At 42.8% G+C, this 25,360-nt stretch overlaps 1 protein-coding gene and 1 long non-coding RNA gene across 5 annotated transcripts; one reads left to right on the forward strand and one right to left on the reverse strand.

The window, feature by feature from the left end:
- Positions 1-396: 396 nt before the first annotated feature.
- Positions 397-16,050, reverse strand: LOC130525965 (poly [ADP-ribose] polymerase tankyrase-1). Of its 3 annotated transcripts, XM_057033283.1 has the most exons (28): positions 15,546-16,049; positions 14,621-14,845; positions 14,391-14,486; positions 14,075-14,111; positions 13,569-13,644; positions 11,119-11,139; positions 9,590-9,684; positions 9,453-9,519; positions 9,074-9,260; positions 8,853-8,974; positions 8,332-8,423; positions 8,160-8,238; positions 7,918-8,089; positions 7,755-7,834; positions 7,290-7,435; positions 7,044-7,209; positions 6,742-6,961; positions 5,196-5,305; positions 4,707-4,895; positions 4,372-4,621; positions 3,945-4,027; positions 3,749-3,869; positions 3,330-3,427; positions 3,098-3,172; positions 2,293-2,398; positions 2,034-2,220; positions 1,775-1,931; positions 397-1,358 (listed from the first exon to the last, which is right to left on the reverse strand). In XM_057033283.1, exons 1-28 carry the CDS (start codon positions 15,994-15,996, stop codon positions 1,272-1,274), a joined length of 3,795 nt encoding a protein of 1,264 aa, XP_056889263.1. In that variant the 5' UTR covers positions 15,997-16,049; the 3' UTR covers positions 397-1,271. The 3 variants fall into 3 exon arrangements, with proteins under 3 accessions (XP_056889263.1, XP_056889262.1, XP_056889264.1); XM_057033282.1 differs by having other exon boundaries at positions 2,034-2,398; positions 15,546-16,050; XM_057033284.1 differs by lacking the exon at positions 11,119-11,139.
- LOC130525973 (uncharacterized) lies at positions 15,951-25,192 on the forward strand. Of its 2 annotated transcripts, XR_008950626.1 has the most exons (5): positions 15,951-16,097; positions 16,373-22,974; positions 24,770-24,829; positions 24,894-24,944; positions 25,064-25,192. It is a non-coding gene; the product is annotated as an uncharacterized LOC130525973 (long non-coding RNA). The 2 variants fall into 2 exon arrangements; XR_008950625.1 differs by having other exon boundaries at positions 16,373-24,829.
- The last annotated feature ends 168 nt before the right edge of the window (positions 25,193-25,360 follow it).

Here is a 25,360-nt window from a genome sequence, read left to right on the forward strand (position 1 = left end):
TGAGTCTCCCGTCTGGAGCAGAAGAGCGGCGGGGTGAAATATTACTTAACTGTCAAATTCCATTGGAAATGTCCTGAATTTAGTTGATTAAAAATGCTTTGTTTTAAGATGATCATATTACAGCAATAGTTTTATGTATTGATCACATAATAAATAAGCTGGACATCAGAACATAGAAACACTAATAGTTTCCTTCATATTTTACTCAGGACCTCAGATCATCTCATTAACATGGCTTTTACTACTTTTTGTAATATAAACAGTGTAAATATCTGTTACCAGTGCTTGTTGAGCAGGTGAATGTTGAATTGCAAAGATTAAAAAACGAGAGAATGAACACATGAAATGAGAAAAACCTGTTTAGATTCATGATTGCAAACAGACATTTCTCATATACAGTTTTCAACATATCTTTAATATATTAGAGACATAATGAGTAAAGTTAAAACAAACATCTGTTAATGAACATTTATTTACAAAAAAGACAAAGTCACAAAATGAAAACCTGATGTCATTTACACATGAACTCAAAACTGTAACAGGAACAGTTCTGCACATTTACAGCACCTGTACAACGATCTCCACAAACTGCTATTTAAATGTTTAATAAATAAGTTTGTATGTAAAAGTGCAACTCCATTAGCAAAGATGTCTGTGGGTGAAACCATAGCAATCGAAGGAGGATGAAACCTACCTTCACACTGTCATATGCTTTAAATCCAGTGTAACAACTTGGACTGCTTAAGTTTTAATATTTTTACTTGAAAATTGTTTTTGGTTTTCCAAGTTTGAATGCAGAGTTTTTGGGTTCATTTCAGAATGACTTAAGTCAGACAAAATGTCAACCAAGTGACTAGAGCCTGGATTGTTCCACTAATAAAAAACAAAAAATATAACCAACTGATGTTGGAGCTCTGGGGGAGGGGAAATCAACATTTTTAAGTCAGAGCATTTGTTAAGATGCAGCTAAGTGAAATATGGTTTCCCTAATCATTTGGGATGAAATTAAAATCTGATTGTTGTAGCAACTCTGATTTGACCTATAAGAAGCTTCAGTGTCTGCAGTGTTTGAAGTTCACCTCACAGCACCGAGGACTCACACTGCGTGAGTTAGTATTTTCATACAAGCGCCCCCCCAACTGTAATGTAACATGCACTCTACCAGGCTTAACATGCTTCTGTGCTTACATGCAACTGATGAAACAAACTAAATGTCATCACCGTAGGTTTAACAGAAATTTGCTGAGCAATCAAAGAAGTTTCTGCTGTAATTAAGACTTCTGCTCGGCTCCAGCGTTGGACTGCGCTGCGCTCTCAGGTTTAAGGATCTGGTAGGTGATGAGGTACTCTGGGTAGGCCTACAGGATAAAGACACAATAACCACAAATTCACTACCTTCACACATCAAGAGCCCAGTCTGAATTAGTGGACATAGTGGCCAAGTACGCCCCAAGATCCCTGAAAGTGTACTTGCTCTGCCTGTTTTATCAAGTCTATATGAGACGTGACTTGTTCAGAAAATGGGACAGTGAAATGTCCCATGATGCATTTAACTTCCGCCAGCGGGAGCAGTAGCAATGGTGCAAATTGTGTATTTCAAAGCACAGACATCCAAATATGAACTCCAAAAGTCCACAAGACAAGGCCGACATACTTTGAATTGAGAAACTTTGTGTGTGATTTTGTTCTTAAACCTTGACAAATGTACAGGTCCCAATAGTGGACTCCATTCAGTTAATGTACAAGTTTAATGTGGTGTTGGTGGCAGCTTCACCTGCTCTCCTCTGTAGATGACGTATTCTGCGTAGGCCAGCCCATTTACACTCGGTCTCCCAATCACAGAATGGTGTCCTGGGGGGGCGTGGGCCATTTTCATGGCACTGAACTGCAGGAAGGACTTGCCAAGGGTGACTCGGCAGAACAACATCTGCCTGAGAGATCATAGAAGTGAGGTCAGACCCCTCCCGTCCAATTGTATGCTCCCATTAAACCCTCATTTAGCGACCGGTCAGACGGGTTACTGGTCCAGTTACCTGTGGCACAGATAGCAGGACCGATCTTTGTGCGTCGGACAGCCGGTCCCTCCTCCGATGCCGTATACATACTGGTTGCTCTTTGATGAATTCTCTGCAAAGTAGATTCCTGCTCCAAACATCCCACCAATGTAAGCATGGCGCTCGTCAAAGCCTTTGTGGATGATGGCGTTGATGAACGGAGAACCTGGAGAACGACGCACACTTGACCTCAGTGACAGCAGACATTCACACTGATGTGCTTCCTGACTGTGTTTACCATGAAATAACATCCGCTCGTTGTGATGGTTGTGGTTCTCGTCAGCAATCTCCTTCTGTCGATGGGCATAACGTTCCCTCAACTTCTTGTTCACCACCTTCTGGATCTGCAACAACGGGATGAATCTTTGTCAGCAGCACCAGCTCACACTCACCCACACATGCACCTGCCTATTAAGTCAAGGCGTGAATCAAAGATTAGGTGTTCTAAAAACAGGTCTAAGCATCAGAAATCGCTGCCTTCAGAGCTGCATACTGACCTCCAACCCCGCTGACCCACTCAACTGGACTCTACCGGCAGCTTACTTTACTTAATATAATGTATTTCTATGTTCTACCTATTCTCTCCTCTCCCTCTCTACCCAGCCGGCCATCAGCAGGAGGGTCCCCCTACATGAGCCTGGTCCTGCTAAAGGTTTCTTCCTGTTAAAGGGGAGTTTTTTTCTTGCCACTGTTGCTTGTTTGGGGTCAGGCCCTGGGATTCTGTAAAGCGCCTAGAAACAATTTTGATTGTGATGGATGGATGGATGGATGGATGGATGGATGGATGGATGGATGGATGGATGGATGGATGGATGGATGGATGGATGGATGGATGGATGGATGGATGGATGGATGGATGGGTGGGTGGGTTGGTGGATGGATGGATGGATGGATGGATGGATGGATGGATGGATGGATGGATGGCCACTGAGTAGAGCTTCACTTGTGAGGTCTTCCTCTGTCAAAGTCGCAGAAACTGCCTGACAGAATTGTTCAGGTCTGGTGTGTGAGTATGAAGGAGAATGTGCGTTGCAGGTTCAGACCTTGATGATGTTGTATCTGCTGAACACACCCCCAGCGTTTCCTCCATCACGATGTTCTCTGATGGTGCTCTGCATCTAAAAGTAGCCAGCAGTACCCCAGCTGTTATTGGAACTGTGGACTTCTATTCTGCACCCTTTCTGTCATTTTTCTAAATGGAACAAGCTCCTGTGTGACCTCAAATTATTACAACATTCAGTGAATGTGATGGAAGGGTGTGGATAATTGACTAACCTCCTCCTCCACAGACTGGTACTCCTTGTCATCTGGGGCCAGATCTATCAGGATGGTTCCCTGGCTGGCACAGTGGAATGTCAGGTAGGGGTTGGCACCTGGAAAACAACTCTTCTTCACACACTTTTTTCTATGTTGACATCCAAATCAATCCATCACAATGAATGTATTAATTTAGCTTGAAGCCATTGGAGAACGTCAGTTTCTTCTAAGCACCGAGAATCACCTCAGCTCTTAACACACTGGTACACAAACAGCTACATGCACAGTTGTTCTGAGGATGAATGGAGCAAGTGGAGGAGAGACAACAGGAATAAAGACAGAAGAGAAGATTCCACGGTGATCCTCGACTACACCTGGAGCTGAAACAAGAGCTAAAAATCTGCTCTTTGTCATTCATCTGGACGTGTTGGTCTCACCCTGCTGGCCCCCCAACAGCCGCTCCACTCCCTTAATGAGTTTGTGGCGGTGGCCGTAGGCGTTGATCCCGATCTCCTTCAGCTCCTCGTGACCCATGTCAGCCAACACATCCAAGGTAATCTGGAAAAATCCATATTTCTGGCACCAGAGAAGAGAGCTCCAGGGACATTTCTGTCACATCAATGAAGCACTTACCTGCTCTCTCTCAAAGATGTCTCTGAGGTGCTCCAGTCCAAGACTCTTCAGGAACTGACTGATGTTTATGTCTAACATCGTCACTGTGAACAATATCATGAATATCTCTTTGTAGATTCTCATTCATCCAGGTCATAGTTATACAAAGTAAGAACTCTGTGTTGACTGGACCCTAACAAGTCAGTCAGAGATCTCACTTTAAATAATCATGAATATCAAGCATATTTTAACAGTCAGCAGCATTTTTATACTTTTATGACAAATATCTTAATGGGAACCTTTTCTCCCTTTTGTATTTTTTAAGTAATTCTGAATTGCATCTTTTCAATGTTAAATTTTGCTCTTTTCTTGGATCCTCACTGACATCTGACTCCATCTCTCTGAGCTGGTGGACAAAATGGCATCAGCACCGAAGGAACAAACATACTTTCTCCTTCCTTGCGGTCAGAAGCTGTGGCACCATCTGCCACTCCGGTGGAGCCTGTGGAGACGGCAGCAGCAGCCAGCTCAGTCAGTGGTCCAGCCAAGTTGTCGATGCTACTGGATGCTGACAAACAGGACGGCGTGGATGCTGGCGAGATAACCGACGAACTGACCACTGTGGCCTGAGGCTTAAAGCAACTGGGCAGCGCGTCTGGAGGCATGGCGTCTATCAGCAAAGCACGGATGTCATCAGCCTGTGGGAAAAGCCAGAATGGTTCCTGAGAGTTCATCGTGTAAAGTGGGAAGAGACTTAGAGGTCTAAACTAGAGGGAGACGTACCGTGGCTAGGTCCAGAGCAGTCTGACCCTCCTGGTTCTTCATGGTTGGGTCAGCGCCATGAGCGAGCAGCAGGGCACAGAGCTGCGTCCGACCCTTCTGGGCTGCCTCGTGGAGCGGTGTGAAGGCCCACTTATCGGTGGCGTTTACACATGTGTTGTACTTGATCAGCAGCGCCGCAATGTCCACATGCTGCAAGGGGGAGAGTCAGGGTATAGACAGTTATCGTGGCAACAGAAACCGAGTCAGAGCTAAAATTTTATTTTGATTCTGATCTTGTTTCCAAATTGTCAATTTAACTGATTTTACACAGAATAAAAATAGAAACGCACACTTTTCAGAAAAGATCGCTTAGACAAGCAGAAACCAAAACTACACCTAACCCTCAGCGGTTCCACTGACACCAAATCCACAATTCAACACATTTCAATTAATATTTTAGACCATACAACAGGAAAAACAAGATGTGTGATGCTCTGAGCTTGAACTGACCCCATAGGAAGCAGCGTTATGTAGAGGAATAAGGCCTCCTTTGTCTTGGGCGTTTACATCAGCTCCATGTTCCAGCAGATACTCTGCAACCTCCAGGTTGTTGTAACCAGCTACAATGAAAGAAACAAAAGTAAATAAACATATGTGATTTAGCAGCTTTAGTGAGGTAGAGGTAGCCATTTTAAATCCAGAAACATTCTAGTTTGTAGACAGACTCAAACGGGATGATGGTATAACTGACAAAGGCATTTAGACGCTTTTTTCCAAACACAGGGATGGATTGCTGTACGGTTTGGTCAAACAAAAAGTCCAAAAATCCCATCAAAGTTCTTCCAACTCATCTTCAGTTTTATTAGTTAAGGTTGGTTAACAAATAATGATGTCTCCTATTACCGTATTTTCACGACTATAAGGCGCACCTAAAACACTGAGATTTTCTCAAAAATCGACGGTGCGCCTTATAATATTGTGCGCCTTGTGTGTGGACTGAGTTCCAAAATCTGCTGTGTGCCTTTGGTGGGTGCACTACGGTAAACACTCCGCCAATCGATTAGCGGCACACCTACGCGTAAGGATCCCCTAAAATGGCGCCGGTCAAGCGAGACGCGTATGAATGAGGCTTACTTTAAACTGCAGGTCATCGAATATGCGGCTGAAAATGGCAATCGAGCAATCTTAGTGATTTCGCTTTATGAGGAGGCGGCATCTCTCCATACGCGCGAGGACAACTGTTGCGCAGCGGCTGCCTGCGGATCACCAGCAGAGGGCAACCATCTTCCTCACCTACCGCTGCAACAAGATAACCACGCCCAGCCACATCACCAACATGGATGAGATCCCTCTGACTTTTGACATCCCTTTGACCCACAAAGTGGAGAAAAAGGGACCAGCGATATGCACAACGGGGCACGAGAAGTCGTCGTTCACCGTGGTTCTCGGCTGCCACGGAAACGGACAGAGCGCTGGATGACGGAAGGCGAACACTCTTTCACAAAGACTATGAGGCAGCGGCGGGCAAGTTATGCCACCATATGCGGGTGGATTGTAGACGCATGGGCTATGATACCGTCTTCATGTACTGGAAGAGCTTTCACAAAATCAACGCTGAACCAGAACCGGTCGGTGAGTCCGATTCAGATGATTAAGAAGAGGAATTCGGGATGTTGGACATTGAAATAGTGCAGCTGTTTAATTCAGATACAGAAGATGAAAACTTTGATGGTTTTGTAGCGGAAGAATGAATATTTTGTTCAATAAATGTGTCGAAACTCACGGTTTTACTTCCGTATGTTTCAGCACGCGCCTAATAATACGGTGCGTCTTATGTATGTTTTAAATACAGAAATAGCACCCATAACTGAGACTGCGCCTTTTAATACAGTGCGCCCTATGGCCGTGAAAATACAGTAATTCATGAAGATTTACAGCTGAGTGGACAGGTTCAACTTGGGTTAGGGTTAGGGTAACCTTCAGAGGACATATCGTAGTGTGATGTCTACAGGTCAAAACAGCTTTAAAGTCCCACAGATTTCCCGGGACTGGTTACCTGCTAGGTGCAGCGGTGTGGAGTTCCGTCCCTGCGTGTCTCTGCAGTTGATGTTTTCTGGAGAACAGAGCTTCTGGACTCGAGCCAGGCAGCCTTTCTTTGCAGCATCCAGCAGGGCAGCATCACCCCTCAACAAGTCTTGGATGTCAGTGTCTCCATCTTTGACCATGTCCAGTGGCATGTTGCCATCGCGATTCTTCTTGGTAGGGTCGGCTCCATGCTACACAAACACACTTTTGTGAGAAAGCAAAGCAGAAAATATTGGATGTTGACCACAAGAACGCCACCTAACAGAGCCTCACCTTCAGCAGCAGTTTGCAGATTTCATATTTGCCTTTGGCTGCAGCCTCATGAAGGGGTGTGAACTTCCACAAATCTGCCACATTCACTGAAGCTCCATGTCTGACCAGCAGTTCAGCTACCTCATAGTGACCGTAGGAGCACGCGTTGTGAAGAGGAACAAGACCGCTGCAGGAGAAGCAGCACATGAGCTGGGATCCATCCAATCTCCCCATTTTAACCTGTAAAATGAAAAATGGCAAACTCACCCCTTGTCTTTTGCATGGACGTCAGCTCCGTGATGAAGTAGATATTCCACCACGGCCACTCGGTTATAACCAGCCGCAAAGTGGAGAGGCGTGGAATGGCGGCCCTCTAGGTCCCGACAGTTCACATTCTGAGGGCTGCAAAGTTGCTGAGAGACAGAAAGAACTTACTACAACCACATGCCTGCAGCAAGCAGACATGAAATGTTACACAAGGATTTAGGAAATAATTCCCCTTTCAGAGTGAAACTAACAAGCATAGCAAAGTCCAGAGACAGAGGAATAGAGACAGAGAGGGAGGGAGGGAGGGAGGAAGAGCTGAAGCACAGCATGGATGGAAGAGGTGTAACCGAGCATGCTGCTCAAACATGCAATCATGCAGCGTCCCAAACATGCTCATTATGGCTGGAATCTGTGTTCATGCTTCAGCGAATATGGACCAACTGGCCCAGCATGAGTCCACCTTACCTGCACCGTGTCCAGATCTCCTGCTTTGGCTGCCTCAAGGAATCGGTAGTCCACATCAGAGTTCCGCGTGGGAATATTTTCTACACGTTTATAAATAAAAAAATAAATTTCAGTCTTAGTGAACTGTAATATCAAACATCAGACCCGCGGCTGCTGTAACTACCATTCAGAATTTGCTGCACAGCCTCATTGCCCATCTGAGCAGCAGTGAAACCCTGCAGGGACACGATGGCAGGATCAGCCCCGTAGCTTAGCAGCAACTTGCAGGTCTGGATGTGCCCAGCTAGAGCTGCTCTGTGGAGGGCTGTCTGGCCGAGGGTGTCCACGGCATTCACCTGCAGCCAGACAAACTAACATTAGCACACCAGTTATATCACACACAAGGCAAATAACAGCAGCAGAGACCTTAGCCCCGTGTTTCTGTAGCACCTCCAGGATGTCATTGTGAGCTCTCTCAGCAGCAACATGCAGGGGGGTCATGAAGCTTAAAGAAATGAGAGGAAGTGAGAAAGCTTTGATTTGTGCCCTTACACCACTTTTTATCAGTTAATGCAGAAGATCCAGCATATGGACTTACTCCTTGTTCTTATCATTAATGTTGGCACCTTTGCGCAGCAAGAGCTCAGTCACCTGCTTCCTCTTAGGATGGGCTGATGCCACAGCACAGTGCTACAACACAGCAGTCATTTCAAAAACCAAAACATGAAAATACCCATTCACATCAGAGTCAGTAAAAACCCAGCAGCGGTACAATATCACTTTTGCTGAAGATTTCAATATGATCAACATGACATGTTTAATCACATTATTTTATTGCCATCCATGTAAAAAAACTGTTTCATTCCCAGGACTAAAAAATAGACTGTACCCATTAACTGTACCCAGTGAAAACTCTGCTATTGAGATGGAACTCTGTGTTTAGCCTCGGAAATCAAGAGTTTAACTGAGTCCATGTGGCCAAAAGACACCAAATGTGTTATTTTATAAGAATAGGCTCCTGGTGTGGATCAGCTGTTGGGTCAATTGTGAAGTTGCTGCTGTAGTTTTACTTTTAGCATCAGAATCCACAGTTAAAAATGTGTTTTGTGAAGTTCTGACCAGAGCAGCGTCGTTGGTCTGAGGATGTTTGAAGCTAATGATTTCCAGAGCCAGTGTCTTCTTCACTTTGGCCACGTCTGCCTCCCGCGCCGCCTGCAGCAGCGAGTGACCTTTAAACTCATCTAAGAGGATAAAGTGAAGGATAACACGTGGTGATGAGAGATGGCTGGTGGGGATATTGTAATCAGATGAAGCAGTGAAACACAGGTGTCAGCACTCACAGGTGAGCCTGTCTTTGAGCTCTGGTGTTGGTGCCATATCCACAGCACTCTTGCTATGACAGTTAAGGAGGGTGGGGTCGGCGCCATGGCTCAGCAACAAGGAACACACCTCCACCCGGTTCTTAGAGGCGGCCTCGTGGAGAGGCGTGAACTGCCAGAGGTCCATGGCATTCACACAGGCACCATGCTGCAGGGTGAAACATGCTGCCTTGTTGGGTATTTAAATTTCATTTTTAACATTATTACACAATTGAAACCTTCTGTTTTAAGGAAACTTCTCAAAATGATTTTAGCATTAGTAAGCAAACCCTGGATTATCCTTCCCAAGCCTTCTCTGAATATGAGGGAATCAATAATGATGATGATGATGATGACTTACTTTGAGCAGAAGCTCTGTGACCTCAAAGTGCCCATAGGAACAAGCATTATGAAGAGGAACAAGGCCGCTGCAGAGTCAGGAATCAGAATTAAAAAACCTATTCAAGTGCACGTTTTTGTCATGACAGCGTGTCTCACCCTTTGTCCTTGGCGTGAACGTCAGCCCCGTGTTGGAGGAGGAGCTGAACAATGCGGACTCGGTTGTAGCCGGCAGCCAGGTGGAGCGGTGTGGACTGCAAGAGAAGAGAGTTTGTTAACAGTGGAGCGGTGCTGGTTGCTTCGTCTCTGGTTGCTGCCACAGGTGCGAGTGACTGATGAAGGCCAGAAGCAATGTGCTGCAATCGGCAGGTGATGCGCTGTGAGTTGACAATGAGTGGAGGACATGAGGTCATAGACGGATCCAGACGATTAAGGTGCTGATCTGAGCAACAGAGGGCAACTTCCCCTTTCATAATCATCTAGATTTACTTTATTTAAATAAAACTGCCCACATCCCATATTGTTCCTGCTCTGCAGAACTGAAGGTGTAATCTTGTGGGTTCTGCGGGGTGGGGGTGGGGGGTGTCACAGTTGAGCTATGACAGCAGCGTATTTGTTACAGACAGAGCTGGGCAATTATTCAAATCATTAAACAGTACAGAAAGGATTTATTTTAATTTAATAATTCATTTTAACAAAGAGAAAAGAAGATGCTGAAATCAGGAGATGTTAAAACCGGTTTGACCTAACGATCAAGTGTTATCAAGTGGTAATCTAAAAGATGACAAATGGGTCATTTGAAATATGTTGACCAAAATATCTCAGTCTTGTGAAAATATTATAGTTTATACTTTATTAAAGTATCTGGAATAAAGTCTGTAGGTGTTTTGTGATCTAAACACTCTGCCCAGTCATCCGTCAACTGCTGTCAGAGCAACTGTAGCAAGATGCAAAGCTACGATAAGCAGGATGAACACCTGCCGTCAAATCAAATGAAATTCATTCTGCTAAGAGAAAGCAACATTTGTGTCTGAGCAACGCTGGAACTCCAACATAAAATTACAGTATTAAAGAAAGGGTCCAGCTCAGGTCAGGCTTACATTCCACACATGCAGCCACGTTAGAACCCCGATGATCAATTCATGGAGTCGTCATTATCAGCAGGATGAGAACAGCATTCAAATTTCATGACCACGAAGGACATGCGTGCTCCACTCATGACAGCAGAACAGGAAACAATCGAAAAGACACAAAGGTCACAAGGTTTGCTCAAGATGCAAAGGGGTGGAGCTTCTGAACATGCATGAGTGATGAATCAAATAAATCAGAGGCCAAGTGAAGAGCGCTTGATTGGCAGCGATTGTGTAAGTAAGTGTGCAAAGGAGACGACAGATGCCAAAGAAAAGCAGGCAGTGGCCAGTAAGCGCCTTCTCCAAGACAGAAAAAGATGAGTAGTTACCATGACACACACCCTCACACATACTGTCACACACACCATCACACACACACCAAGGAGCATCAGGGTAGGATACATGAGTGACCCAAACACCCAGGTCCATGATGTGCAATTAAACAAGTGACAGCCAGCTTATTGGTCAAAGAAAAATGATGGATTTACAATAAAGAACAATGAAATAAAACTAAAATCACAATACTGCATCAAGTGGCTGTTTTCAAGGTCAACTTACCAGCATTTTCTGGGATGTTGACTGATGGACAAATGTGGCCAGAATCACACGGAAAACAAAACAAAACAAAAAAATTACTAAGTGACAGTTTGTTTCTCTTCTCCAATCTTTAAAAGAAATCAGTGAAAACATCATTTCAGGTAAGATTTTAGACAGCAGATGGCAGCTTCCCTCTGCTCCAATGTCAAACGCTGCACTTTGAATTAAAGGGCTTCATTTCTGCTGTTTGACCACATCCAGGGACATCTTCCCAGATGACTCCATGCGTGTGGTTTCTCATCAACAGGTGCAAACTCTGAGTGCTGCCTTTCAGGCAGATCGTATGTGTGCTGATCTTAGATTCGACATGCACATCTCCATCAACATCAGAGACCAAGCGAATAAAACATGGTCAAACACAGCAACTCCATCATTCACAAGTTCACCTTTGCCAGGCTGTGTGTGAAGTGGTCAAAAGGATCTTAACATGTCCTGTCAGCACACCTGGATCAGTGGCTGAATATCAACAAAATCAACAGTAGTCCGTCACACAATCAGGACCAACAACAGCTGTGACGTCCTACCCCAACTGAGGTCAGATTAAGATGGACACCAAGCAACGCTTGAGACATCTTCACTTTTGTGCTGGACCATCCCCCAAAGTAAATATTCTGTGGAGGAACCAGGACAGTTAACTTAACCTGTTTGTTGTTTGTGTCCCAGCCGAAATGACAAAGTGGGAGGTGTCACAAGGCCAGGAAACACCTCACACATCATGCTGCCTCTCTTGTTTAAACTTGTAAACTACCATTATTTCAATATTTTATGAAGTAGACCTGCAGAGAAAAATGTGATTAGAAGCAAAAGAATATCTTTTTTGACAAAAAGATAAAAGCCCAAGCCGGGTAATAATAAAAGATCCACACATACTGGAGCCCTAGACAGTATCTAAAAACCATCTGTTCTGTTACTACTCTCTTTCAATCTAGAGGTCTAAATATTAGCTGGGTAATCTGGGAGAGCATATCACTAATAGAAAATATCTATTAAATAATTTCACCAACTTAAGCAGCAGGCTGATAAAATATATTAATGAACAGTTTCATAGGAGATAAATCTAAGAGAAAATCTGGTGTGTGGCCTTCAGTGGGTGTGTAAGGAAAAAATGGGACTGTTTGTCTTTTCTGCTCACTTTGTAGCATCAGCCCAAACCCACCAGAACCAGTCAGAGGAAACATGTGAATAAATGTTGGCAGGTAAAAATGAATAAATAATGGAACTCATTATCTTCGGTGGATTCATACTGTCAGTCATGCTTCCAGGATCTCAGCCTGTTCAGCTGTAAGCCTCCCCCTTTATAGGCAGCGCTCACAGACCAGGCCCCGCTCTTCGGCCTTTCTGGCTGATTCTTAGTCCGTTTAGCCCTTTCCAGAGTCCTCTTCAATCACGGTAGAGCAAGGTTTCTGCAGCCCACGGGAGTGTAAGTAGTACAGCTCCTCCACATTGGTCTATCATCCATTTATGACGACGAAAAGTTCCAGTGTCTTGTAGCACAGCGTGCAATCAAACCAGGAGAGGAGGAGGGGCTGCACGGTGGCACAACCCAGTACCAGCACATCCATGTTGGAGTGATTCAGCGATGACCTGGGGAGGGATGTCCACAAGAGGACTCTAAAAAACTCCAGGTGCCAGCTAGAAGAACCAGACCGAGAACCTTTAGAGGTATTATCAGGCTGGTGGTTCTGGTGCAGGACACATGCAGCTGCAGCATGTCAGCAGTTCTTAAGAGGATGAAGACAACATTGCAAATGACTGATGCAGCCGTTCCTCAGAACTCAATCCAACCAGGTACTGCAACCTCAAGAATGGGTGCATCCATGTCACATTACAGACTGGCATTTTGTCATTTATGTCCAGACAGCCTCCAAATGTAATCTTTGTTCTGAGAATATTTGCATTCTTACAATAGCAGCTCAAGATTAACTATAATATTCATGTTAGAAATTCAGGATCAAACTGAGCAGCAACAAAATGAAACTTTTGTAACCCATTTCTCATTTTCAAAAGAAAAAACCTCTAAACAATCTTTCTTGTCATTATTTGCTACGCTGTCAATAAGGCTGAAACGTCTGCAGAGTGATGCTGACTGGCATCTGCTACAACCTAAAAAGATCAAGTGCAAAGACGGTTGTTTGCTGTAGAACGTGAATATTTTTACAACTGTAGCCTTGGAGTATTCTTGAGTCCAAAGAAAGGTGACAGGTGAAAGGTTAATACAGGTGACTGACAGCTGACAATGATCTGGTGAACCAGCAGACAATTTAAATTATTCTAATTCTGTGACAGGTTGCATCCTTGTTCTGGCCACCAACAGTGGTTTGGATAAAACAAATAAACACGAATTTTTATGCTGCACAGTAAATAAATGACAGGATAACTGTAGCTTTAACATTTGTGTCAGGCGTCTTTACCTTTCGTCCATCGCTGGCGTGGCAGTTGACATTTAATGGAGTCAGTAGTGCCATTAGCTTTTCTTCATTTCCACTCCTGGAACAACAGCGACCACAGTGTCAACAAGAGATCAAACGGAGAAGTGAACAAAAACAGCAGTTTTTCTGTTTTTAAAGGTCGATCCATAATGATACAAACCTATTCATTTATTTTAAAATATTAATCTGCATTTTCGGTTCTCGCAAAATCAACAGGACAAATAAAATAATGAACAAGGCACAAAAATGTCAGAATCAAGACAATGTGAGAAAATGAGATTTTACAGCTTTTAACAAGTCACATCTGATAATGTATCATCAGTGTATGATTTTATAATAACCAGGAATACGTGCAGATAGTGTTTCACAGAAAAGACAACATCAGATCACAACTATAGTCTAAAACATGTCTCTTACTCAGAATCATCACTGAAGAAGTTTATTTTGGTAGAATGCACTGATGTCAGTAAAGTCAAACCTTCTCTCACCTAGCTGCTTCCAGGAGCTCATCCTTCTTGTATTCACCTGGATGGAAATAAATACCAGTTAGAGCTCAAAAGATTGAACATTTGGGTTTTTTGTTAGGTCTGCAGGAATTTCCAAAAACACATCCATTTTCTAGAACTCTGCTAGTCTTAGATTTGGTGGTTGGATTTGGTGGTTATTTAAAAACATCCACATTTTACATCTAAAACATTGTGGCTCAATTAGATGTGAAGTGTGGGTGTTTTTAACTTAATGATCATTTTATGGCAATGTTTATAAGTATTTACTGTAAAATGAGAAGCTAAGGGAGAGACTGACCAGTGAGAACTGCTTTGGCTGAAGGATCAGCGAGATCCAAAGCAGATTTGCCATCAGTGTTTCGGATGTTTGGATCAGCTCCATGTTGGAGCAACACTAGAAGGAAGGAATGAGCAGAATATCTTATTACTTTCACATACCCAGCCAGGGAACATTTTCCGAAGAACAACTTTCGCAGACATTGGGTAATTTAGTAAATGTTTTATCCGTGTGTATTAACATGATCTTACCTATGCAAACATCTATTTTGCCCTTGATGGCAGCCTCATGGAGTGGAGTATAGTTCCAGTTGTCCCTGGCATTGGGGTCAGCACCATGACACAAAAGTAGGCTGACAACTTCAGCATGGCCAAAAGAACAAGCATTGTGCAGAGGAATGAGCCCACCATCATCCCTGGCGTGAACATTGGCTCCCGTCTGCAGGAGGTGTTCCACCACATCTTTCCTGCCAAAGCCTGAAAGGTCAACATTCATCAGCCATTTTCACCCTACTGTGCATTTTAACTCATCTGTTTACTTATGATTCATTCTATCCACTTACACCTGCTCTTAGCATCGAAGACACCACCGGTGATGCTGCAACACAACTGAGCACCAACTGATTGATATTTTCAGGCGTGAAATAGCTCAAAAACATATCAGATTCTGACATGGTTGTTTTCACCAAAGATAAGATTTGTATCCTGATGAGATTTAGCTATGATATTAAATAACAGATCAACGCTGCATTGTGAATGTTTAATATACAAATAACGCAACTTTGATGATCAATTAATTGATTTGTGTTATACGTGTATTAAAGCTTCAAAAAATTCAGAAAGATAGGTAATAAATAAAAAAAGATTTTCGTCCGCAAACCACGTAATAATGGTTCCTACAAAGAGGTTTGATTTGGTTCCATCTGGATTAGAATGGTCATCTCAAAAGATCACTTTACTCTGGAGTGATTTCTGTGATCTTGTTGAAAATCTGAATATTAATTCCAACGTTGTGACAACAACGATTATCCTGGCAAACGTTTGATGATGCGTTTATTATTGACATATTTCAAAAGAAAGCTTGGAGATGTGTCACAATTTTGTATCTTTAATCATGATACCAATAATAAGGAGCGACCGATGGCAAAGCTAAAGTCCCGTTAGCTTAGCTCCTTACCCGCAGCGAAATGAAGAGGAGTCGACTTGCGTCCAGCCATGTCCTTCGCATTTACGTTCACCGAGTCAACAAGCCTCTTCACACGGGAGACATCCCCATTACGACAGGCCTCAAAAAGCTCCCTGAAGGCGCCGCCGATGCTGCTGCCGCCGTCTATGGGACTGGCTGCTCCAGAGCTCGGACTGGAGACGCTGTTACTGCTGCTGCAGCCGCCGCCAGACGTTGTGGTGCTGAAGCTTGTACTGTTAGCCAGAGTCGGGGCGGCTGGGTCCGGGGAGGCCAGATCCGTCTCGATCCCTACGCTACACTCCCTCTCGTTCTCCGGAGTCGAGGTTAGCAGCGCCATTGGCGCAGTGGTCGGTGGAAGGGCCAACACAGAACTGTTTCGCGGAGGAGACTGTAAACTGTTGTGTTGTTGTTGCTGTTGTGAGGAACGACGAGGGACCGCCATTACAGCAGCTCCAGCGACAATAAGGACCCCCCTCCTTTCCGGTGAAAGTGCTCGTTTCCGGTCATCTGTTTCCGGTCAGCTGATATCAAAATATCACTGCAGTAAGTTAAAGGCTGACAGAATTTGATGGGAAAAAAGCCTTTACCATAGCAAGAGGGAGGTAGAGGGCATATCTCAGTATGTGTTGCATTAATCCAAAGGTAAAAACATTTTTAAATAGCGAAAGCTACACATTCAAAGTAAAAATAAGAAAAGATTGTACTTAACAAATATTGTGTAATTACAATACTATACAAGTAAATTCATTGGATAGTGTGACACTTAAAATAAAATAAATGAAACTTCTTGTCTCTCGTCTTCTCTGGCTTTTTTCCAGGAACCGGGTCACATTGGCAGCAGCCTAAGAAGAGATGCCCGCTTTTCCTCTCAGAAGGAAGCTGTCTATGTGTTCGTGTGACCCAGAGGATTGTTCTTTTTCTCAAAATCGGCCAGTGTTAAAGTCAAAAATCGAACAGGATTGCAGCAACAAAATCAAACAGAAGAGGTAATAAAGGTAAAAAAAAGCAAAGATCTTCCAGATCAGAACCTAGTGGTGGGTAAAAAAAAAAGTCTGTCAATTCGAACATAAGTCACTGCAGCACCACCGCCAGTCTCTGAGGTACCCGAACACTCACCAAACCAACTGTACCTCTCCGGGCTTGGGATGGCACCTTATGCCCCTGTTTGCTCCCAGACAGTCAGTTTTTGTACCCAGCTATGGAATACATCATCTGACAAATTTACAATCATGTTCAACTTAGACACATCATGACTTTTCTCAAGAAATTCTCTGCCTGTTCCAGGCCCCTCAAGGACGAGAGGCGCTGGTAGTTGAGATAGCATAAACTTCGGGGAGGTCATTCTGACCTGTTCAGAGGGTAGCTTGGGAGATAGGATGGACAGCTACTCGCAACCTAACATATCTGTTTGTCCTGCACAATGTTTTCATAGCATTCCTATATTGTACTCACATTGTTAAAGCTTCAGCATGACGAAGAACACTTTCTAGCTGATTAAGTAGGGAGAACTTTTTGTTGACTGGTGCATTTGAAAACACACCTTTACATAGAACACAGTTATAGTGATGACATTTGATTGTATTGGGTAAATATATGATGAATCATAAGCTAAAATTATAGTAGTTCACACAGGGCCTGGGCTGTGGGTCGATTAAAACCAAGTTTTAGCAACTTCATGGTTTTAACCTTGGCTTTGCATTTTTTTCCTACATGAGCCTCCAGGAAGTTGGACCCATGTCACCACTTTGGGCTCCGCACGGCTGGGTTCCGTGGGCACAGACCTGGCCATCAGGCCCTCGCCTGTAAGCCCCAACTCCAGGCGATATAAACAACCTTGAACCATGATGTTAAGGAGCTGCACAATATTTCCATCTAACAACTTTGCTGAACTTCTAGTCTTGTCTTTTGCTGCGTTCCAGTTACCTCAGAAGGCAGAACTTTCAAACACGGTGGATGAAGAGGAAACGCAGACTGTAACCTCAATCATTCACCTCTGGCCTTGGGTGCCCTGGTGCCATGTGTACTGATGCTTGAACAAATCTACTCCTCTTACCCATCTTAACTATCATATTCCTCGTGTTACTGGTCGAGGAGGAGGAGTGGCAGCAATCTATCACTCCAAGTTATTAATTAATCCTAGACCAAAACATGGTTCCAGTTCATTTGAAAGCCTGACTCTTGGCATCACCCATCTGAACCGGAAAGCAGAAAAGCCACTTTTGTTTGTAGTTGTATATCGGCCCCCTGCTGGGCCACATTCAGAGTTCCTATCTGAGTTCTCTGATTTCTTATCTAACTTGGTCCTCAGAACAGATAAAGTCATTATTATTGGAGACTTTAATATCCATGTAGATGTCATAAATGACAGCTTTAGAAATGGCTTCATTTCTTAACTTGAGTCAGTTGGTTTTCTTCAACAGATAAACCAACCAACTTATAGCTTCAACCACACCCTTGATCTAGTTCTGACTTACGGTGTTGAGGTAGAACATGTGTCAGTGTTCCCTCAGAACCCACTCTTGTCAGACCATTCTTTTATCACTTTTACATTTATGATTAAGGATTCTTCTATACTCAGAACACAATCTTGCTATAGCAGGTGTCTAATGCTGTTGATAAGTTTAAGGAAGTGATCCCTGTGCTAATCCCAGGACCACCAAGTGCTTCTCTGGGAATCAATCATTATAATCTTAGCCCTGCAGAGGTTGACTCTATTGCTTAAGGTGCAGCAACTTCACTGAGAATCACGCTTGATTCTGTTGCCCCCCTGAAAAAGAAAATAGTAAATCAGAGGAGGTGCGCCCCCTGGTATAATTCACACATTAGGACTCTCAAGCAGAAAGTGCGAAGACTAGAAGGGAAGTGGTATTCTTGTAAAATAGATAGCTACCATTTTAGCCTGGAAAGACTGGCAGTTTACAAAAAGGCCCTCCATAAGGCTAGAACAACTTATTTTTCTTCTTTAATTGAAGAAAACAAGAATAACCCCAGATTTCTTTTCAGCACTGTGGCCAAATTAACCAAGAATCACAGTGTTTTAAAACCGCGTATCCCTTCTTCCCTTAGTGGTGAAGACTTCATGAGCTTCTTCACTGATAAAGTTAGCTATCAGTGAAAAAGCTAAGATGTGCTGACTGTGGGAACATACAGGGTCTCCAATGAGCCCTTAAACTCCTTCACCTCTATATACTTTTCTGAGGCGTTTTTGCAAATTCAGAAATCCAAGTCCACCACGTGTCTTTTAGATCCCATCCCAACACACCTGTTGAAGGATGTTTTACCAATGATAGGCAGTTCTATCCTGGACAAGATTAATTGTTCTTTAGTGAAAGGTTATGTACCCCAGTCCTACATGGTGGCAGTGATTAAGCCATTGCTTAAAAAACCATCACTGGATTTTGATGTATTAGCAAATTATAGGCCAATATCCATAATTCCTTTTATCTCTAACGTTCTTGAGAAGGTGGTGGTGACTCAGTTACTAGAGCACCTACAGAGAAACTGCCTGTTTGAGATGTTTCAGTCAGGCTTAGAGCTCACCACAGCACAGAAAAAGTACTTATTAAAGTTACTAATGATCTTCTTATAGCTTAAAATTATGGACTGGTTTCTATGCTGGTTCTGCTGGACCTCAGTGCTGCTTTTGATACAGTTGATCACAGCACCCTGTTACAGAGACTGGAACATATGATTGGCATTAAAGGGACAGCACTAAACTGGTTTAGCTCATATTTATCAGATAGATACCAGTTTGCTCATGTCCACGGCATTCCCTCTTCATACAGTAGGGTTAGCCATGGAGTTCCACAAGGTTCTGTATTTGGACCAATCCTTTTCACCTTGTACATGCTTCCCTTAGAAACATTATTCAGCAGCACGGAATAAGTTTTCCTTCTTATGCTGATGACACTCAGCTATATCTATCCATGAAACCAGAGGAGACAGAACAGTTAGTGAAGCTTCAGACCTGCCTTAAAGATATAAAGTCTTGGATGTCTTCAAATTTGTCATGGTGTTTGGTGCTGAACCTCTCAGGGATAGATTTGATCACATTCGCATCTAGTCTCTCTGTGAGGAATCTTGGAATAACTTTTGACCAAAATCTGTCCTTCAACCCACACATTAAATAGTCTCTAGAAGTGCCTTTTTTCACCTGAGAAAAGATGAGCAAAGATGAAACTACTGACGTGGCATGATGCTTAAATGTTTGTCCATGCATTTGTTACTTCCAGGCTGGGCTATTGTAATTCTTTATCAGGGTGTCCAAACAACTCTTTAAGAAGCCTCCAGGTGATCCAAAATGCTGCAGCTAGAGTTTTGACAGGTATTGACAAAAGAGATCACATAACTCCTGTACTGGTGTCTCTTCATTGGCTGCCCATTCAATTTAGAATAATTTTTAAAATTCTTCTTCTGATCTACAAGGTCCTCAGAGGCCTAGCTCCATCCAACCTGGAGGAGCTAGTGACACCTTATCATCCCAATAGACCGCTCCACACTCAGAATGCTGGTCTACTTGTGGTCCCGAGAATCTCTAGGGGTAGAATTGGGGGGGCGAGCATTTAGCTACCAGGCCCCCCTGCTGTGGAACCAGCTCCCTGTCCAGGAGACTATTTCTACTTTTAAGATTAGACCTAAAAACTACCTCTTTGAAAAAGCTTATCACTAATTCTGTAGTTGCAGTTATTATCCTAGACAGACAAATTATCATAATTAGGGGGTCGTCTAATCATTAGGTTAACATCTTAGTTATGCTGCTATAGGCCGAGGCTGCCAGGGTCCAGAAACATGATCACCGGACAGGCCTCTGTCACCCTGCTGGATCATGGTCTCCCCCCCCACCCCACCTGTATTCATTTACAGGTATCGCCACTTTCATAACTCTTTGCTGACCTATTTACCTCCGACCCCACTGACCCACTCAACCCAACTCTACCGGCAACTTATTTTAATTAATAGGTGTTTCTATGTTCTACCTATTCTTTCCTCTACCTGTCCTCCCCCTTCTCCTCTCTCTACCCAGCTGGCCATCAGCAGGAGGGTCCCCCTATATGAGCCTGATCCTGCTCAAGGTTTCTTCCTGTTAAAGGGGAGTTTTACCTTGCCACTGTTGCTTGTTGAGGGTCAGGCCCTGGGATTCTGTAAAGCGCCTAGAAACAATTTTGATTGTAACAAATGCTATATAAATAAAGATTATTTGATTGACAAATCCTGACTAGCACAGATGTGTAAAAAATAAAATAAAATAAACAGTCAGGTTCAGATCAGGGAGGCCATTCCTCCCAATCACACCCCTTCAGGCATCAATGACATTGACCGCATAGGCATTATGTCCCCCAGTAAAACAATGGATTCCCCCCTTTGCCCTCCAAGAAGGCTGGGTACTCTATACATGTGGTTGCCGTAGATAGAAACAGCAAGAGGCCGTCATGGTCCGAAGGTCCCGGGAAACAATCCTCGTTCACTGGAAGAGGAAGCCGCTTTTGACATCAATCTCACGCTCAGCTGGAGGTCAGAATTGAAGTGCATTAATGATGGTAATTTTCTTTAAGAACCCAGCCAAAGAAAGCAAATGTACCAGTGAAGCTGTAGCCTCTCTGTAAGGATCTTCAGATAGTCCGTCAGGTCTCTGCCTGCCAAGTCCAGGCATGGTGGCATCAAGAGTAGCATGTCCCTCATGGATGGGCACAGAATAGGTCACACAATAATCAGTCCATCATAATACCTGGAAATGAATACAATTATCTTTGTGTATCATGCACTGTGTCCGAATCATAGCTTCGCATAATAAATACGGTCCCAGGCGAAAGTGGCCAAATCCATTTAATTATTTTAACCCATTAAAAAAATCAAAAAAAACATTTAGCGGTAGTTTGTTAATGTATTATTTCCCCCTAACATTATACATAAATAAATAAGTATTTAAAAAATAATTAAATTTCACTGACATTTTTGCACCATGACATGATGGTGTATTCTCAAATCCTTCCAACATTTAAACTAGTTTTTGGTCAAAAATGGCTCATGTGATCATATTGCACCCCTACTTTTCAATAGGGGTGCAATATGATATTCAAATATTATATATTATACCTTCAAATATTCAATCAATTTTTATTTATATAGCGTCTTTTACAATCAAAATTGTTTCAAGGCGCTTTCCAGAATCCCAGGGCCTAACCCCAGACAAGCAACAGTGGCAAGGAAAAACTCCCCTTTAACAGGAAGAAACCTTGAGCAGGACCAGGCTCATGTAGGGGGACCCTCCTGCTGATGGCCGGCTGGGTAGAGAGGGGAGAAAGGGGGAGGACAGGTAGAGGATAGAACAGGTAGGAGAGGTAGAGGAGAGAATAGGCATGGATCAAAGAATACATACAGAAATACATTATATTAAGTAAATTACACCCTGATGGACAAAAATCATTTAGAACCTTACCCATTTCATGAGTTTCAGGTTCAAACCTCTCATTTTAAATAAAAATGCTATAAAGCAGCAGTTTTAGCTTTTTCAGCAACAGTTGAACAGGTGATTTGTCAAATGTGAACATATGAGATGTTGCACCAGTATACCTGGTGTCTGGGGTGACCCACAATTGATGGAACACTGCTTGAGGAGCGTCATCACCAGCAAAACCAGCCTTACAAATGCCAGAGACATTGTCAACAATGATTGAAGCAAGTTCACTGTCCATTTCTGAAAGATTAACAAGCAACAGGTTTTTACATCTAAATCAATGACGCTGTTAAGGATTGGGTTTTTACAGGACCCAAAAGCAGGCAAGAACGCAGTGATAAAAAGTCAGAAAAAGGTTTTATTAAACCAACTCAAAACGGCAGTCCAGCTCCAGCGCGGAGCCAACACGGGAGTGGGGTTCTGCACGTTCACTAGCCCAGCTGGACGGCGTGGAGACCTGAAACATGCAGGGAAAATACCAAACGCAAGACCGCAAAACACTCCGACGCTGATAGGCAGGCGCTCTCTCCTTATATCGGTGGCCTGATGGAAATTGCCGACAGGTGCGCCTGCCTGCAGCGCCAGCTGTTGCCAATGACTCCTCCACGCCTCCTGCAGGACAAACCAAACAACCCGGAAACCTGAACCCCGACCGACACACCCACATCAGTGCTTTAACAACGCCTTTGCGTAAAATGTGGCATTTAATTAGTATCAGATCAGAGGATCTAAAGCATTTTCTTCCGTGAAATTTTTTTTGATGAGCGTAAATTATAATTTGTGCAGTCCTGGTTGTTACTTGTGCAAGTGAGTCTCTCGTATGTTTGCAGGTCCAATCCTGGTTTTTCAGCAGGTAGAGATGAATGCAGCGTCAACCAAAACTCTTGATGGCCTATGGAGGCTGAGGACATTTCTTTTCGTCAGACCTGTTCTTGGGAAAATCATGTTTGGTCTGTTCTGTAAGAAGTAGGTCTTAAAGTGCTTTAGGCTGGAATGACTGGAATTTTTTGATGAGACCAAAAGGGTCCAAGTGTTCTCTTTTATCAGAATGATAACGATACATTTAAGGTGTATGTAACTGTCATAAGACATTTCTTGCGGTGTTTACTGAGACTGATGAGGTTTTTCCTCAGTGATGTTTTTTGCAACTGAACTTAACGAGAAATTTGAAGTTCTTAAATCTCCTGGGCTGACCTTATCATCTTAAAGGGATGGTGTTTCTCTGAGTGGTTCTTGCAATAAAATGAATTATAATAGTGGTGAACTCAATTTTGTAGCAACTCTACTCCTGCACAGCACAAGTGACATTTTCAAACGCTTTAAGAATGCAAAAAAATGACACCAATTGTATGGTGAAAAGGCACACTTGTTATTTGAAAACCAAGGTGACAACCTAAAGAAGCTTGAATGCAAAGAATGTGCAAAGTTTAATTAGTTGGTTGGTTGTTTTGTGTAACACTTTTTTGTTAACTATATGATTCCATGTGTTGTTTCAATTTTGATGTCTTCAATTTGAACTTTTAATATAGAAAGTAAAAATGAACAGTGGGGCGGCTGAAATATAAAACACAATAACCACTTTCACTTACCCAAGAAATAGAAAGGAAGAGATGTTGTGTGTGTGTAAATTTGTCTGTATATGGAAGGCTATAAAGTGTAACCATGAAGCTGATGTCAGAACAATCATTGATCTCCCAGCAGGAGTTTGAGATGGAATTCTGTGGACAGAGTTTTGGTCAATCTGAAATCATTATGATGCAATCATCAAATCTCACTCTAACTGTTTGAAAGATATTCTGCAAATATTTTGTCCATCTTTGCTTTTACTGCTTAAATGTTTCATCCACACTGCCATCTATTGGCTGTGAATGGTAGGATAAATGTATCTCTTTGATAAATGTTTACATGGTGGGATAAAATAACCATTATAACAGCAGGGTTCAATAATTGTCGCCAGGGGGCGCTGCAAGACATTTTGGGAACTCCTACTGCGCTCCTCCACGTAGCAGTTTGGCTGGTGGAACATTTTTATACCCTTATACATAAAATTGTGCATTTTAATAATATTTTTTGTCAACTTATACATATGTAAAATGAAAAACAACACCTTAAACTTAAAATAAATGCAATGAGATTCAGTGGAGAAATAAAAACTTTCCTGCCTGTTGCTACTATACCTTTAGATGCATTTGAATATGGGCAGAGCAGATGATAAAAGCTTGCCTGCATTAATTATTTAACTAAAACAACAGTGGAATATATAAATACAGAGTTTTCTTCAGATATTATAAGCTAATATGAGGAAAAAGTGAGCTTGATTATAAAGCTATATGTACAAAGAAACTTTCCACCTCACAAGCCATTAAAAAACCCATTATTTTCGCCGGGTTTCTTTTCTTTTGGGATTGCCAACTTTTGACGCATCCTGTGGTCTCCACCTCCACTTGCTGTCTTCTTCATCATCTTCCTATTTTTGGTGGTTGGCATTCCTGAAGTTGTCCCACTTTCTGGCTGTGAAAAGTTGGCTCTTTGTATGTCATGCAGGTGGACTGAACTATTTTTACATAAATTAGGGGTGTTGAAAAATGTTTACAAATTATATATTTTGTGTCTTCTCCTTATTCTCCCCTTTCTGGTGGTCCGATTGTAGCACTGCCTGTTTTTTTTTTGTTTGTTTTGTTTTTTTCATTGGCAGGTGCTGCCAATTCAATGTATTTCTGCTTTGTTCTGCTACTGTCTTACAAAACTCTTTCCTCTTTAGGTTCCCTAGACCAGAGCAGATCAGAAATGTCTGCAGTTTGACTCTTCAAGAATATAAATGGTAAGACCTCTTCACTATACCACATTATTTACACAGTTGTACATTGTTTGGTCTTTCCCTCCAGATGGATCCTGTCCAACATCAAGAAAACTGCCCAGGGCAGTGTGGAAGCCCTGTAGGTAACATAATAGTTATGCACATATTTAAGATTGCCAATCAAATCATAGTTCCTAGATTGGAGCCAACATTCATGACCATCATGTGACTGATCTTGTGTTTTTGTGTCTTTTTCAGGTCAGCAGCTTTAGCTGCTGCCACCACCTGCATGCAAGTTTTTTTGAAATTTTATAACTTGAGAGCCTAGATTCATCTTTTGGAAAGACCATGTTTAAGAAATCCACCATAAATAAACTGAACAACATATATACACTTTCATTTCAGATGAGTCAACACCACTTAGACGCACTGCCAGTCACTTTGATCTGACTCCACTTTGGCAATAAGCTGGAATTAGAAAGGTCATATACACCACTGTACATATCTCTGGATCCACTTCACATTACAGTATTGGGTTTTTTTTCATTTCCAGTT

The sequence above is a fragment of the Takifugu flavidus genome, chromosome 5 (genome assembly GCF_003711565.1).
Source record: "Takifugu flavidus isolate HTHZ2018 chromosome 5, ASM371156v2, whole genome shotgun sequence".
NCBI classification, from domain to species: Eukaryota; Metazoa; Chordata; class Actinopteri; order Tetraodontiformes; family Tetraodontidae; genus Takifugu; species Takifugu flavidus.